Source organism: Mirounga leonina, unplaced genomic scaffold (assembly GCF_011800145.1).
Source record: "Mirounga leonina isolate KUSES-001 unplaced genomic scaffold, KU_Mleo_1.0 Mir_170, whole genome shotgun sequence".
NCBI lineage: Eukaryota > Metazoa > Chordata > Mammalia > Carnivora > Phocidae > Mirounga > Mirounga leonina.
In genome coordinates, this window is record NW_023270433.1 from 21,335,776 (window position 1) to 21,351,509 (window position 15,734).

Genomic DNA, 15,734 nt, shown 5'->3' on the forward strand with positions numbered 1-15,734 from the left:
AGTAAGGCTTCCAATCCACAGTAGGCTCTTAGTAGTTAAGTATTAGAGAAATCAAAAGTTATATATAGAATTTTGGGGTGCCTGGCTGGCTCACTCAGCATGTGACTCTTGATCTCAAGGTCATGAGTTTCAGCCCCATGTTGGATGCAGAGATTATGTTTTAAAAGTTATATATGGATTTTTGAGTAAGGAGAGAGTCGGCATCCCTAACACCCTCATTGTTCAAGGATCAACTGTATAAACCCCAGGACTCACAAAACTTGGATTTGGTCCTGCTTAATAGTCATAATTTATTTTGTTCCTGATCTTAATGGGAAGTATTCTATCCCTAGTTTTGTAAGAACATTTGTGAGGAATAGATGCCAAATTTTATACACATTTTTTTTGGCGCCTATTGGGGAAAATCAAACATGTTTTCTCCATTGATCCATTGATGTCAAGGATTATATTAACATGTTTACTAATATTAAATCATTCTTATTATTCCATAATAAACTTAATTGGCTTTTGAAGAGTGATTCTTTTGGGGCGCCTGGGTGGCTCAGTCGGTTAAGCGGCTGCCTTCGGCTCAGGTCATGATCCCAGGGTCCTGGGATCGAGCCCTACATCGGGCTCCCTGCTTGGTGGAGAGCCTGCTTCTCCCTCTCCCTCTGTCTGCCACTCTGCCTACTTACGCTGTCTATCTCTGTTAAATTAAAAATTAAAAAATTTAAAAAAAAAGTGATTCTTTTAATTTGCTGTTGAATATGGTTACTAATATTTATTTATGATTTTCATATCTATATTCATAATGCAATTAATCTATTGTGTTCTTTACTTGTGCTCTGTCACATTTTGCCATGAAGTTTATTCCAGCTTCATAAATGAACTGAATTAAAAATTCCATTTTTTTTCCATCTTGAACCAAATCAAGCATGTGAATTACTATATGTTCTTGAACATAGGGCATCCCAATATATAAGATAATCTTCCGAGAAGATCTCAGAAATTATTTCTAATAACTTTTAATATTTAAGCTCTTGGGGGTAGGGATGGAATAGTCAAATGTCTGTTTACATTTTAATTAATTAAGTATAAATATATTTTTAAATCATAGATTGGATAATGTTCATTTAGAAATATTGCTTTTTTCTGCTTTCAAACTTCCTCCATAAAATAATTTTATTCAAACAGTTCACATGAATCTTTGATACTAGTATCATTATCACTATGGAAACTTTTGACTTTTTTACTGTGCTTTCCCAAAGCACATCATTACCTTCATTGTTTAAGATGTAACACTTTTAGAATTCATATTAATGCAGGCCTAGACAATTTATCCAAAGCCATTGGCATAATCTCAAGATAATTTTCCATTTGTCCTATAGATGTGTATTTGTGATCTCTATGATAAAAATTACCTACTATACTGCTTTTTAAATTTGCTTATAATGGCATCCAACTCTTATAATTATGAGATTATATTCCCAGGAATAATTACTAAAACATTTTTAAATACTTTAGCCTCCTTTTTCACTGATTTAATTAATTAACCTCTATAAGAATCCAAATCTAGGATATTTCAGGCTAATGTGTCATATATAATACAGTCATAGAAGGTGAGTCCATACATGATCACCACCTATCATATATCAGAGCTCAGGATAAATTCCACAACATTACAGATAGGAGGTAATGAGGGAAAACTTAAATGAAAGAGTCTTTAATCTAGGGAGATTTAATTATTTGTGCAAAGCAAGACCATACAAATATGTGTACATGACACTGATTAGTATTGAGCCATTAGGTAGAGGTGCATTTATGCTAAAAATGTAATTTTTATAGTCATTTTATCTCAGGTTGTGAATTTTAACACTTTGTAGATAGATGAAGAGATAGGATGCACCAGAATAGCTGGAAAAAATAGCTATATTTTATTACTCTCAGAAATAAAATGGTTTTCCTTTTTCTTCTTTTAACAGATTTCATGTGCTCACAACTACCACAATTCAAAAAACGGCGTCTAGTGTATGAAAAAGTCCCTGGTAGAGTTGATGGACAAACTCGTCTGAGGTTTTTTTGAGAGAAACGATAGTGTTCTGTGCCACATTCCTTTGTTTTTGATGAAAATCTAGTAACAAAATAATTTAGATTTGCTCATTCATTAAAGAAAATACATTGTTAGATGTTCTTGGTGCTTCCATATTAAATTTTCAAAATACATATTCTGCCCTATTGTTTGCATCTTTGTATGTAAAATATTCTAATTGGCATAATTGTCATAAGATCCAAATATCTTCCAGATTCACCTGAACATTGCAAGCCTTTTTTTTTAAAAGCAGTAGATACAATATATACATTTAGAGCAATAGCAGTATATATAGTATTGTGCGTGTGTATATGTATAAATATAAATGTATATATGTTATTTAGTTGTCTTCTGAAGGGCTTACTGCTTCCCATCTTTCCTCCAGCAAGCCTTTTAAAATGAGCCTCCATCTCAGTCTGACCCTTTAAGTCAAGAAGTGAAGATCACCAGAGTAAACCCTCCATCACCAAGAAAGTTAAAATCTAGGCAAAGTTCAAGTTAGAGAACTTCTCTTTTTTTTTTCCTAAAGATTTTATTTATTTATTTGAGAGAGAGAGCGCACAAAGGGAGAGGGAGAGGGAGAAGCCAACTCCTCGCTGATCAGAGAGCTGGATGTGAGACTTGATCCCAGGATCCTGAGATCATGACCTGAGCCTTAGCCGACTGAGCCACCCAGGCACCAGAGAGAGAACTTCCCATTTAAAGTGTTGCCTTCAGGGATGCCTGACTGGCTCAGTCGGAGGACTGTGCAACTCTTGATCCCGGGGCCATTAGTTTGAGCCCCACACTGGGTGTAGAGATTACTTAAATAAATAAATAAATACTTAAAAAAAATAAAGTGTTGCCTTCATAAATAAAAATTTAAAACTAAGAAAATATTTGCAACCTACATAATAAAAAAAATTTACATTCCTAATATACAAAGAATCCTACAAATTGATAGGAAGACAACCTAATAGAAGAGTGGACAAAATATATGAATAGATATTACACTGAAGAAACAAAAATAGCCAATAAACATTTGAAATTATATGTAGCTTCATTACTCATCAGGCAAATGCAAAGGAAAACAGATCACCTATCAGATCTGCAAAATTTTTGAAAATTAGTAATATTCAGTGTCAGCATATTGGAGAAAGAACACTTTCCTATACTGTTGGTACAACATTTTTGGAGGATAGTTTGTATATTTTTTAATGGATGATTGTAGGTTTCTAATTACTCTGGTATTTATATTCCATTGAGTATTTTTTTAAAGATGTAATAATTTTATTTTAAAATGTCAGAATTCCTAATAAAGTTATATTCTTTACAACTATTCGGTTATTAACAAAACTTTTATATGTCATCTCAAATGGAGGTAATGGGTTTTTGACATTATTATAGGTGGTACACCAGCAGAAATGTTTGAAGACCACAGGCATACTCTTTCCTGGCTTCTGAAATTATCACCCTATTACTACCAAAATTGACCTCTACCTTCTTAGATCCAGGAGACATGCAGACATCACCTTACTTGACCTCTCTTCAACGTTTGATACTGTTAATCATGTCCTTTTTGAAACAGGCTTCACACCACCTCTTCCTTTCCTCCTCCTACTCTCCTCTTGCTATTATACTTTTATTTATAGGATGTTTGGTTTTGCTTGGGTATGTGGGGGTGGAGACTTTAAAGAGAAACTATTTCTGGACATCTAATTGGAATTTCTGTTCTACTTTTTTTTTTTAAGATTTTATTTATTTGACAGAGAGACACAGCGAGAGAGGGAACACAAGCAGGGGGAGTGGGAGAGGGAGAAGCAGGCTTCCCGCTGAGCAGGGAGCCCGATGCGGGGCTTGATCCCAGGACCCCAGGATCATGACCTGAGCTGAAGGCAGATGCTCAACGATGAGCCACCCAGGCGCCCTGTTCTACTTTCTTAAAATTTTGTCAGGATAGCTTCTAAACTAAGGTAAGGCTAAGGCTTCTCAGCTTGCAGATCTCCGTTATTCTGCCTTTAATCAGCTTCCAGAGGAGAGGAGTTTCTTTATAGGCCATCAACTACAGCAAGCCTTGAGGCTAGGCTATTAACAGTCATGTCCCTGCTTCCTCACCAAATGGAGTGGAAGTATGAGTCCTCCTGTGGGCATTCCTTAATGGCGCTTGCTGTTTAAGGACACATTCTGCCTGAGCGTGGAACAGCCTCTGTCAGAGGTATTGGGAAGCAAGTCTTGTTTTAGGAGTCTGGGAACAATGGATAAAGTAAGTGAGCTCTGCTTTAGTAGAGCACTCCCTGGAAGCCATTGTCACATGTCAGGTTGGGCTGATCATAGAAGCCCCGAAGGGTCTGGTTGGGCCCTTGTTAGGGGACCAAAAGTGTCAGTCCGGCCTCCAAGATCCTCTTCCAAACACCCCATCACAAGGGATTGTTTGGAACAGCCCCAACTTCTCAGGTTGGCTCTTGCAATGGAACTTTGATTTTTTTTTTCCCCCTCTGAGAGCATTTCCCTGTGAGATTTTTCATGTTCTAAAGAGTTACTTGCCCTTAGATCCATTGCTGTGATAGTGCTGCTCACTTTTGAGAACTTTTGAGAGATCTTACTCCAAGTTTCTAGGTCCAGCCGTAGAACATCAGCTGCTCCCTCCAACTGTGGATGGACATAGATACTCCTTCCCTTGCCACTGAGATACAGGGTATAAATGGGAATCAACACCAGGGCATCTCACCCCTTGCCTCTAACAGTAATAGGTTGGTTATTTTCCCCCACATAATAAGCCGACCCTCAAACAAGGGATCCAATGATTTTAATAAATAGAGCAGCATGGATTAGAGAGGGTGGAGAATGCAAAGAGCAATCCCAAATGAGGACTGAAAAAGTACATATTTTTCTGTCTTTTGCCTTTTTATTCCGTTTATGATTTTATCATACAACAGTTTTAACTTAATACTTATTTAAATTGAATTATTTATTTAAATTAAGTTTGATACAGTAAAGTATACACATCTTTTCTTTTTTGATTTCCGGGTTTCGTGCCTTGCTTAGGAAGACCTCTTAACTTTTGTACCTTAGTTACACAACTATTCCCTTAATTTTTCTTCTAATGCTTTTGTATTCCCTTTTCTTTAACCCATGTGGCTTTTTTATTACATAATACAAGCCCGATTTTATTTCCTTCCAAATGGATGGCCAGTAATGCCAGCACCATTTATTAGTAAACCATACTTTCCTACTGACTAGAAAAGTCAAGTCTATTTCTGAACTGTTATGATCCAATCATTTATTTGCGTATTCCTATATCACAATAATTTTTTGTTTTCTTTTTAGTTTTTTTTTTAAGATTTTATTTATTTGACAGAGAGAGAGACAGCAAGAGGGGGAACACAAGTGGGGGGGTGGGAGAGGGAGAAGAAGGCTTCCCTGCCCAGCAGGGAGGAGCCCGATGCCGGGCTCGATCCCAGGACCCTGGGATCATGACTGGAGCCGAAGGCAGACGCTTCACACCAACTGAGCCACCCAGGCGCCCCTCTTTTTAATTTTTTAAAAAATCATAGTTTTAGGGGCTCCTGGATGGCTCAGTTGGTGTGAAGCGTCTGCCTTCGGCTCCGGTCATGATCCTAGAGTCCTGGGATCAAGCCCCGCATCAGGCTCCCTTCTTAGCAGGGAGCCTGCTTCTCCCTCTCCCTCTGCTGCTCCCCCTCTTGTGCTGTCAAAGAAATAAATAAAATCTTAAAAAAAAAAAACAAAGGGGCACCTGAGTGGCTCCGTCAGTGTCTGCCTTCAACTCAGGTCATGATCCTGAGTCCTGGGAGTGAGTCCCCCGTCGGGCTCCCTACTGAGCAGGGAGCCTGCTTCTCCCTCTGCCCCTCCCCCTGCTTTCTCAAATAAATAAAATCTTAAAATAAAAAATCATAGTTTTGATTCAGCATGTTCAAAATAAGGGTTTTTTTTAAAGATTTTGAGAGAGAGAGTGCTCGAGTATGAGCCTTGGGGAGGGGCAGAGGGGGAGGGATAGGGAGAGAATCTCAGGCAGGTGCTTCGCTGGGCATGGAGCCCACGGGGCCAATCTCATGACCCTGAGATCGGCCTGAGTTGAAACCAAGTCAGACGCTTAACCAACTGAGCCACCCAGGTGCCCCATATTCAAAGTAAGTTTTAATATCCAGTAAGACAGGTTTCACCCTCCCATGTTTTATACACACACACACAGTTTTAAAAATTATTCTTGCAGGGGGGGCACCTAAATGTATTCTTAAGAATTTTTTATGTCATTAAAGCAGAAATGGTATATAATTTCCATTTCCATTTTTTTAATGAGAATGTTTTTATTCATTTATTTATTTGAGATAGAGAGAGGGCGAGCACAAGCAGGGGGAGTGGCAGGCAGAGGGAGAGTGAGAAGCAGGCCCCCCACCAAGCAGGGAGCCCGATGTGGGGCTAGATCCCAGGACCCTGAGATCATGACCAGAGCTGAAGGCGGACGCTTAACTGACTGAGCCACCCAGGCGCCCCTCCATTTCCATTTTTAACTAGCTATTGCCAGTGGAGAAAATACTTTTCATTTTTCTACACATACTTATATCCAGCCAGCCCCTTAAATTCTATTACAAATTTGAGTATTTCTTTTCCTATATTCTCATCAGTTTTCAAAGTGTACAATTATATAATCCGTAAGTAGATACTGCTTCTAAAATGTTTACCCCCTTTTGTTTTTTTCATCTTACTGCATTAGCTAACACCTCTAAAGCAATGCTGAATAGGGGCGCCTGGGTCGCTGAGTTGTTTAAGCATCCGACTTGATTTCAGCTCAGGTCATGCTCTCAGGGTCCTGGGATGGCGCCCCTTGTCAGGCTCCGCACTCAGCAGGCAGTCTGCTTCTCTACCTCTTCCCCTCCCCCAGCTCACTCTCTGTCTCTCAAGTAAATAAATCTTTTTTAAAAAGGGAAAAAAAGAAAGCAAGCTGAACAATAATAGTGATAAAAAGTATGCTTGTTTTGTTCCTAACATGCTGAATACTTCCACATTCCACTATGTAGTATGAAATTTGCTGTTGCTTTTGATAGTCTTTATCATCTCTTCCAATTTCCCTAAGCCATTTAGTTCTTACTCAGAACAGTCCTTGAATTTTGTCAAATGACTTGTTGGCATAGATTCTTTAACCATTCATATAATGAATTACACTTTAAACCATTAATGTAATGAATTACACTGACAGGTTTTATCAAAATAGTTTTGTCAGGTTGTATCTTCTCTTGATATACTAGTGAATTTGATTTGCTTATATTTAGGGCAAATATCTATATTCCTAAGTGAGACACCTATAGTTTCTTGTTGTATCTTACCAACTTTTTGCCAAAGGAGAAATTGGAATCAAGAAAATATTTTTTTTTTTTGACATACAAAAGGCTGTACATAATAATGTATACAACTTAAGGAGTTTGGAGGTAAGTATATACCTCTGAAACCATTATCACAATCTACACCATAAACTTATCCATCATATCCAAAAGTTTCCTTCCACCCTCTTATTATCAACTCTTAGTAAACTCTTAGGATCAACTCTTAGTAAAATTTTCAGTATATAATACAATATACTAACCATGGGCACTATGCTGTAGAGTAGATCTCTAGGACTTACTTATCTTTTATAAATGAAAATGAATTTTTTAATGGAGATTTTTAAAAATGCTTATTGTTGTTAAAATGGAGACTGGAACATGTTTAAATGTTGACAGAAAGGATCCAATAAAGTAGCTGAAGATAAAGGAGAAAGGATAATGGATAGTGTGATTTCAGAGAAGGTGAAACAGATCCAGAGAATAAATAGCAGGGTTAGAAAAGGGACAGCTGAATTTTGATTGAAGGGAGAGATTCAGATCACTTAGATTTGGAAGTTTAGTGGCCAGAAATTAAGGGAGTTTCCATAAGATGATGGCTTCTATTTTCTCTATTCGGTAACACTATGCTAAAAGATATTTTCATTTATATATTTATGGATTTATACATAACTATTTCGAAGTGCAAATGTCACCAGAAATTGAGATGTTTCTGCAAATTATACATATATATATATATATTTTTTTTTTTTTTACAAAGTTCTACAAGGACTTACAAGCAAAAATCTCACTTCCCACTTCTAGCACTCAATTTCACAAGGAAACAAAAATCCATGACGCCTTAAAACAAAATCAGACAGAAAATGTTGCTATCATAGAAAATGATGAATTAAGCAGAAATTTTATTTCCAAGCTCATCAAAGATTATTACAAACACAAAGTATCCTTTTAAAAGTGTCCCAAATTAAATCAAAGGCACATCATCAACGTAAAACACTTGTGACATTAAGAATTTATTTAGGTCGTAATATTTTCACATTATTTTGTTTTTAATCATTTGCAATGTTCTGAGTAACATATTTAAACATTTTTTTAAAGACATGAGATAATGGTGTATTTTTTTGTTTTTTAAGTACAACCACAACTATAAGGTAGAGGAACTTAAGACAAAGACCAAATCTGCTTCGAAGATACACAAGATGGGGCAATCTAATACACAACACAACATGAATCTTTCCAAACAAGTTTGCTAAGAAACAGCTCCCATGTTTAGTGTTAAAAATAAAGCAATCTTCTCATTTAGAAAAATCAAGACATCATTTTATTAATAAAGCCTATTCTTCCCCCAGTTTTACACTTGCTCGTCTTCATTTAGAAACTGTAAATTCAGGAGAAAAGAACAGTTTTGTTATGGTATAAAAATCTTAGGAACAACAAATTACAAATATTCAATTTTTTAACAAACAAAAATGTTTGCCTTCCCAAAATGTAAACATCCAGTAAATAAAACAAACATAATATTCCAGGTATAGAAACACCAGTAATTCGCTTATGAAAGAGGTGTATTTGGTGGTAACATTTTTGTTTAATATAAAAGCACTTTACCAAGAGTCTGACCATTATTATCTAAAGTCTTCCCCCTCACCCAGTTTCCTTATCTGAGTAGAAACTCATCAATTTCTATAGAATTTTGGCTATAGGACTTGGCCAAGGAAAGGTCTGAAATATCTAAGAGTCATTTGTCTGGAGAAAAGTGTTTTCTTGAGACTTGGAGGCAGTTAGTTATTCATCACTTTGCGCTTAAAAGCATTCCTCAGTGAACTTCTTCCTTACTGGAAAGAGAATTAGGTAGGTTTTCACGTTAGTAAGATTTATACACATAATTAACTAGTCATCATTACAGGTCACTTTAGTGTTCTCAAAGTAGAAAGTAACGATATAAAAAACATCTAAGCTACATTGTTGAATGAGTAACACCCATTAAGGTGCTTTGTAAAAAGGAAAATGCTATGCCAGCATAAGACTATTATTTTAATACCATAAATGTGGACATTTTCCATTAAAAGGTACAATAGTACCTGATAGCATGATTATTTCCTTCCGTTAATATGAATAATTTCCTTTTGCAAATATGTGAAAAAGGACCTAAGATGATTACTTACTGTATGAAAACCCCTCAGAACACATAATTTGAAATATGCTGGCCCCAAAAGACTGCAGTAACCTATGCCCTGACCTCTTCCAAAAAAAGGGAAAAAAAAAAAAAAAGAAAATGTGAATGAATGAAACACAACACTTTAGGACCCATGAAATTTCTAATATGCCACCAAAGAGGTGTTTTCATTTCAGTAATCAATTTGTAAAGCTCTTTTAACTCTACCCACGCTTTTCCCTACTAGCTACATTTCCTCCTCTATTAAAACAGATATATTCTGAAAGCCTCCAGGAAAGAAATCATAGCTGGTGGTAGGAACAAGTCTCCTCTGGGGAGTCCTTAGTCCAGAGAGCAGCAAGTCTGCTGATAGCACCAAGCACCAAGCAGCAAATCACAACTCCGGGATGGTGTTAGGACAGAGATGGTAGGATTAAGGTCATGAAATTACTATCAGCCAACTCAGTTAAAGAGCTCAAGCACATAAGGATATTAACATCTCATGAGTTAGTGCCCAAGAGGATTGAGACTCCCTTAATGAGATGTATTCCACAGGCATGTTGACTAGAGTCACCCTTCAGGTGCATTTTGCTGTTTCTTATTTTCATTTCCCCAACTATAGTAGATATTCAAAACTCAGTTGCCCGATCCCTTGGGAAGCCCTGTGATAATGCCATGGCCCCAAGATAGCATGGTGTTTCATTACTCACCAGCCTTTAGAATAAAGCACAGGATCTGGGCTCCCGGAAGGGGTTGCTTCCAGCTGGAACACCTACCAGCAAGGCATCCTTGCAGGCATTCTGCATGCAGTACTGTTGAAGCTCTGCAGCTGCCTGCGAGACCTGAAACAAAGGGACAACAGCTTGACGTGCTGCTCACAGCCAGAGCCATTTGATACTCCAAAAAATGATCCTACCACTTGATAAAGGTCCCACATCTTGTGATCTCCAAAGTCTCTTTTTTGCTGAAAGTTCTAATAACTGAACTTGAAAGAGGGAATGTTATAATTTCCATGATTAAGGGTATTTTTTTATTCAGTTGCTTCCTCAATAAAGGAAAAATAAAGATGTATCTTTATCCAGTTAGAATCCTAGTTTTGAGACTGAATTGGTAAAGAAAGAGCTCAAAAAAAAAAAAAAAAAAAAGAAAGAAAGAGCTCATTCTAGTACTTCCTTTACAAATTTTCACTTACAAAGCGTGCACTATATAGTCAGGTTTGCCATGTGAGCAAACTGTTTTAATGTTTACAAGGCTGGAGCCTTATCCAGTCTGCCCAAAACAAGTGACAAGTTTTCTCCACCAAGCTTTTGAGGCAGGATAGCTTTTTGGTTAAGAGTGCAGCCTCTGGAACCAGAATGCCTGGACTCCTATTTAGCTCCAACATTACCTGTATGATCTTGGGCAAGTTAACTTAATTTCTCAGTTTTTGTTTTCTCATCTGTGAAATGTATTTTGTAATAGTACCTGACTCAGTGAGTTGATGAGACAATTAAATGAGCTAAATGCATGTAAAACACTTAGAATAGTGTTGACACATGGTCAGCAATACAGTTGTTGCAGACTACAAAAACAGTCACAATATTTTGCAGCTCCTCTCACCAAGAAGTAGAGTCTTTTTTTTTAGTATATGTGCTGCCGAAGCGAGCACGAGTCTTTTTTTTTTTAATATTTTATTTATTTGACAGAAAGAGATAGAGCACAAGCAGGGGGAGCGGCAGGCTGAGGGAAAGGGAGAAGCAGACTCCCCGCTGAGCAGGGAGCCCGATGCAGGACTCAATCCCAGGACCCCATGATCAGGACCCGAGTCGAAGGCAGACGCTCAACCGACTGAGCCACCCAGATGCCCCAAGAAGTAGAGTCTTTACCTAAGACTCCTTGAATCTGGGTTGGCCTTGTGACCTGCTTTGACCAGGAAAATGTGGCAGAAATAATGGGCAAGTTCTAAGCTGTAGGTCTCAAGAGCCCTTGCTGCTACCTCTCTTGTTGTAATTGGGACTCTAAGACCATCTAATGAGTTCAGGCTAGCCTACTGGAGATCTTGTGGAGAAGATCATCCAGCTACCAACCAACCCTCCATTTGACTGCAGATGCGTGGGAAGAGCCCAGCAAAGATCAGCAAAAGTACACAGTTGGGCCCAGCTCAAACTGTTGACTTAAGAACTGCGAATTAATGAATGTTGCTTTAAATCACTAAGTTTTGGAGAAGTTTATTAGGCAGCACTGATAAATATTATTCTACCTTTCTTCTTAGCCTCCATCTGATGCAGATTTGTACATCGAGGCTTTCCTCATGTTCCATTTTATGTGCACTGAGAAGGTGTTTTGTATAAAATCTCACTCCTATCATACTAAAATGGTTCCAGTTGCTGTTCAAGTATTACTACTAGTTTGTGTTAATTTTCCAAGCTTCTAAATAACTGGAAAATCAGCCCCTTATGTTATGGTTACCATCTAAGTTTCTAGAATGCTTTAGGAATTCTGGTTTCATTAATGTAGTAAGTTTTTATTATATAAATATAAAAACAAAATAATATTGTCAAACTAATGGTTAAGCTTCCTTTTCCCTCAAAAGAAGTCCTGACATTTTCATGTTAATTATAACTGGAATTAATGGTTATATATAGCAGTTTTTAATTCACCGGAATTTAGAACCAATTATGCTCATGCTTACTATCTCTCCAACAGAGGGAACAGATGAACTCACACATGATGGGTAGAAGGAGACTATCCTCCAAGATCCCTGGAGAAATGGGACTAACTGGACCCTGGCCTAAAGAACATGGTCAAAAAGTTAAGACGAGTGGATATGCAGAGAAAATAAGAGAAGAATAAAAGTGGTCAGCATTTCTCTAGCACTTTTACAGGAAAAAGACTCTGGGGGTGGGGAGAGGGTGGAGTACAAGCCCAAACACTTAGAAGCTGTCATTTGCCATGGGAGGTAGGATACCCAAATTATATGGCTTTCCTTGGTTTGAGTCCATGCTCACCCAGCAACTTCTCAGAGATTTCTCCAAAACAGAGAAGGGGCCCTTGGAAGGATATCAAGCATTCCAATCACTGGGAAGGGATGCCCTCCATTATATGCTAGAAAACTGGTGTCCTGGTTTATTTACTAGTTAGCAAGTCTGCTAAAGAGAAGACATCTGTGGGTGTGCTGAGCGCACTCATTCATTATTGAGCCCTGCAATGAGGCAAACTAGACCCTGGAATGTTGTGACTCCTACTGCCTGAGATAAGCCCACCAAACACCTGAAACCATACTACCATGAGAACACCTCACAAATAAGGTTATTATCTGTGTAACCTTGAGCAATTCACTTGAATTCTCTGGGTCTGTTTCATCACCCAAAATTATTTTTTAAATGTAGAAAATATCTTGCCCAGCTACTCCACAAGGTAGGCAGGCATCTGGCCCACAGCTCTCCTTTTCCTCTCAGGTGCCAACATCATCCTGACCATATTCAACAACCCTAGTTTCAGTTCCCTGACCTCCTTTCCTCAGACAGCCTTCTCCTCAATGCCAACAGTTACAGCCAACACGTATAACTGCTCCACATCTGAAATTTTACACTTCAACTTCCTACTTTCTGATCACAATCTCTCCCACCCATCCAGAAAGCTACTTCCTTCTCACTACATCCCTTCTTTGACCTCAAGGAGAACTCCTCTTCCCCTTTTGCCCCGCCCATCACCAGGAGGCTGGCTCAGTTCCTTCTCTATCCGGCCTATGTTTAGCCTCCTTCTGGCCAACCCCTCAAGCTCCTTGCCCTTTGCCCTCACTTCCATCTTTCTGGTATACCGCCTCTGCTAACCCACTACTTGGATCAACTACCATTCACCCTGGACACTCAGATTCCTGGGTGGCTAAGTGCTAGTGGAGAAAAAAAAAAATCCACAAGTAGGGCAATCAGTCTCCAATCTCAAAGGAGCTGGGTCTTCAGAGTCACAAGGTGTCTATGGATGTGCCTGGTAGGGGCTCCTCTCCCATTCCCATCAGCACTCTCTTCCACCCTCACTCTTGTGACTCCATTAGCTCCCTCCCTTTTGCCCTAGAAGAAAACTTGGCCTATTTCACAAAGAAAACTGTCATCATACAAGTCCTTAAGTCCATATGTCTAGAAACATCTATCTTCACACACGTCCTGATCTCCTTTCCTCCTATCTCAGAAGGTGCCCCTCCAAGCCATGTCCCCACAGGCAGACTGCCTGTCTCCTCTACCTCCAATTCTCCTTCTCTATTTGGTCCCCCTCAATCTAAAAATAGTTTGTTCCTTTCCCTCAACCTCGAAATAAAGCTTTTCATTTCCTAAATTAAAAAAAAAGTTGTTTCCTCTTTAAAACCAGATTTCTTTTTTAAAAAGGCCTGTCTACCCTTTTACAATCTAGATTCTGCTTCTACTACTACATATGTTACTAAAACCTCTTCTGCATTCCATAACTCTCTTTACCTTGTTTTATAATCTTCACTATGGTCTGAAATTATTTTACTTATTGGCTAATGTGTTTATTGATGATCTTCGCCACTATTATCACCATATTCTCAGTACCTAGAATAGTGCCAACTACAGAGAAAAGGCACTATGGAGGTACATGGAATATCACAGCAGTGTTCATTCATACACACGAACATACATTCTATAAATAATGCTACCCTGGCTGCTCAACACAGTACACAACAGATGCTTTTCAATCAACTGACTAAGCCCCACATTTTTGAAAACCCCTCCTTCCTTGCTTTCCCTTGGTTCTCCTCTCCTCTCAGCCATCTTGTGGCTGGTCCTGGGTTCCACACTCTGGTTTTTTCGTTAATAAATTTTTACTCCCATACATTCTCATGACTTCTTTCGGCCTTGTTCTCTGAGCCTCCAGCCCTACTTGGATATCTCGGCAAAGTCCACGTGTCCAACACTGAACTCCTCATTCCGCGAACCCGCTCTCCCTCCTCCTCTCTGCTGGGGCGAAGGGCAGCGCCCTACACCCGGTCACCACGCCAGAAACCCGAGCCCCGTCTTCCGCCGAGCTCTCGCTCTCGTCCCATCAATCCTTCACTAAGGCCGGTCCTCGTCGCCTCCGCAGGCCCGGACCGCATCCTCCCGAAACAGCCCAAGCAGGCCGGCCCCGCGTCGCCCGCATCCCTGGCCTGCGCGCGTGCGCCCCGCTCCGCAGCCCCCACCCCGCCCCCACCCCGAGTTCGGGTCCGCACCGCCGCCTGGGAAACGCCCCCAGGGCACTCGGCCCGGGCCACGCTCCGGAGGACTCGCCCTGCTCCCCCGGCCCACCAGGCCCGGCCTCCGCCTACCGGCCGCATCCCCGCCGAGGCCGGGCAGCTGGCCGGGACCGGGCCGCCGTCCTCACGGCCGCCCACCACGACCTAGCCGCGGCGAGGGGCAGCCGGCCTCTCCCCTCACGTCTCCCGGGCGACGGCGGGAGCGCGCCGTCACCGCGCCCTGAGGAAAGGGCGCCGCCGCCCGCCTCACCTTGATTCTCTCCACGCCGGCCTCCAGCTTGAGCTGCTCCACCAGGCGCTGCAGGGCGTTCACGCTGGCCCCGGAAGACATGGCGGCGGCACTGGGCTCCGAAGGCGGGGGAGCCGGGCTGCGGGAGCCGCGAGGCCCGGAGCGCGAGCACCGCCCCGGGGCGGGGAAGCCGCTGCGCCCGCCCGCTGCCCCGCCTCTCCCGGTGGCCGTCCCCCGCGCGACAGGAGCCGCAGGTAAGCGATGGCGTCGGGCCCCGAGTCGCCCCTGATCTCTAAACGTGGTTAGTACCGCAGCTGCGCCTGGACGCGGAGCGGCGCGGTGGGCGCATCTCCTCAGCGCCGCGGGTCTTCCGGAGGGGTTGGGGGCTTTGGGGCTCGGGAAGGTGGAGACGCACTCCTGAGAAGTCGGAACTGTGACTCCGTGGGGCTGGAGCCCAGGTGGCAAAGGAGTTGAAATAAGCTCGTGAAGGCTTCGGTGCCTTGCTGTAACGGGGCTGGGGGGAGAGGGAGGGCGGTTGGTAGGAGCCCCTGAAACGGTAACAGGTCTGTGAGTCACCTGTTACTGTTCCGTGGGAACCCCGTCAGTTGACTCGGTAGGTAAGTAGGGTAAGCAGGGCTCAAATCCCAGGCCTTGACATCTTTCCAGAACCTATAGAAGAAAACTAACTTCAGCTTCCCCCACCCCCCGTCCCATCTCACCATTTAACTATGACATTGTTTCTG

At 41.0% G+C, this 15,734-nt stretch overlaps 2 protein-coding genes across 3 annotated transcripts in view; one reads left to right on the top strand and one right to left on the bottom strand.

Annotated features, from left to right (window-relative positions):
- Positions 1-2,062, top strand: part of SHOC1 (shortage in chiasmata 1) — an 85,453-nt gene extending 83,391 nt beyond the window's left edge. Inside the window, exon 27 of the mRNA XM_035016063.1 lies at positions 1,962-2,062. Coding sequence (XP_034871954.1) covers positions 1,962-2,062 — 101 coding nt within the window. The remainder of the gene's footprint in view (positions 1-1,961) is intronic.
- Positions 1-15,161, bottom strand: part of GNG10 (G protein subunit gamma 10) — a 34,716-nt gene extending 19,555 nt beyond the window's left edge. The window contains exons 1-3 of one of the 2 annotated variants that reach the window (XM_035016065.1): positions 15,013-15,153; positions 10,246-10,377; positions 8,254-9,215 (exon numbers count right to left, since the gene is read on the bottom strand). In XM_035016065.1, the coding sequence (XP_034871956.1) occupies positions 10,252-10,377; positions 15,013-15,093 (207 nt within the window). In that variant the 5' untranslated portion in view covers positions 15,094-15,153 and the 3' untranslated portion in view covers positions 8,254-9,215; positions 10,246-10,251. Of the gene's footprint in view, positions 1-8,253; positions 9,216-10,245; positions 10,378-15,012 lie in introns of those variants that run through there. The other variant, XM_035016066.1, reaches the window with a different exon arrangement.
- Between the last annotated feature and the right edge of the window lie 573 nt (positions 15,162-15,734).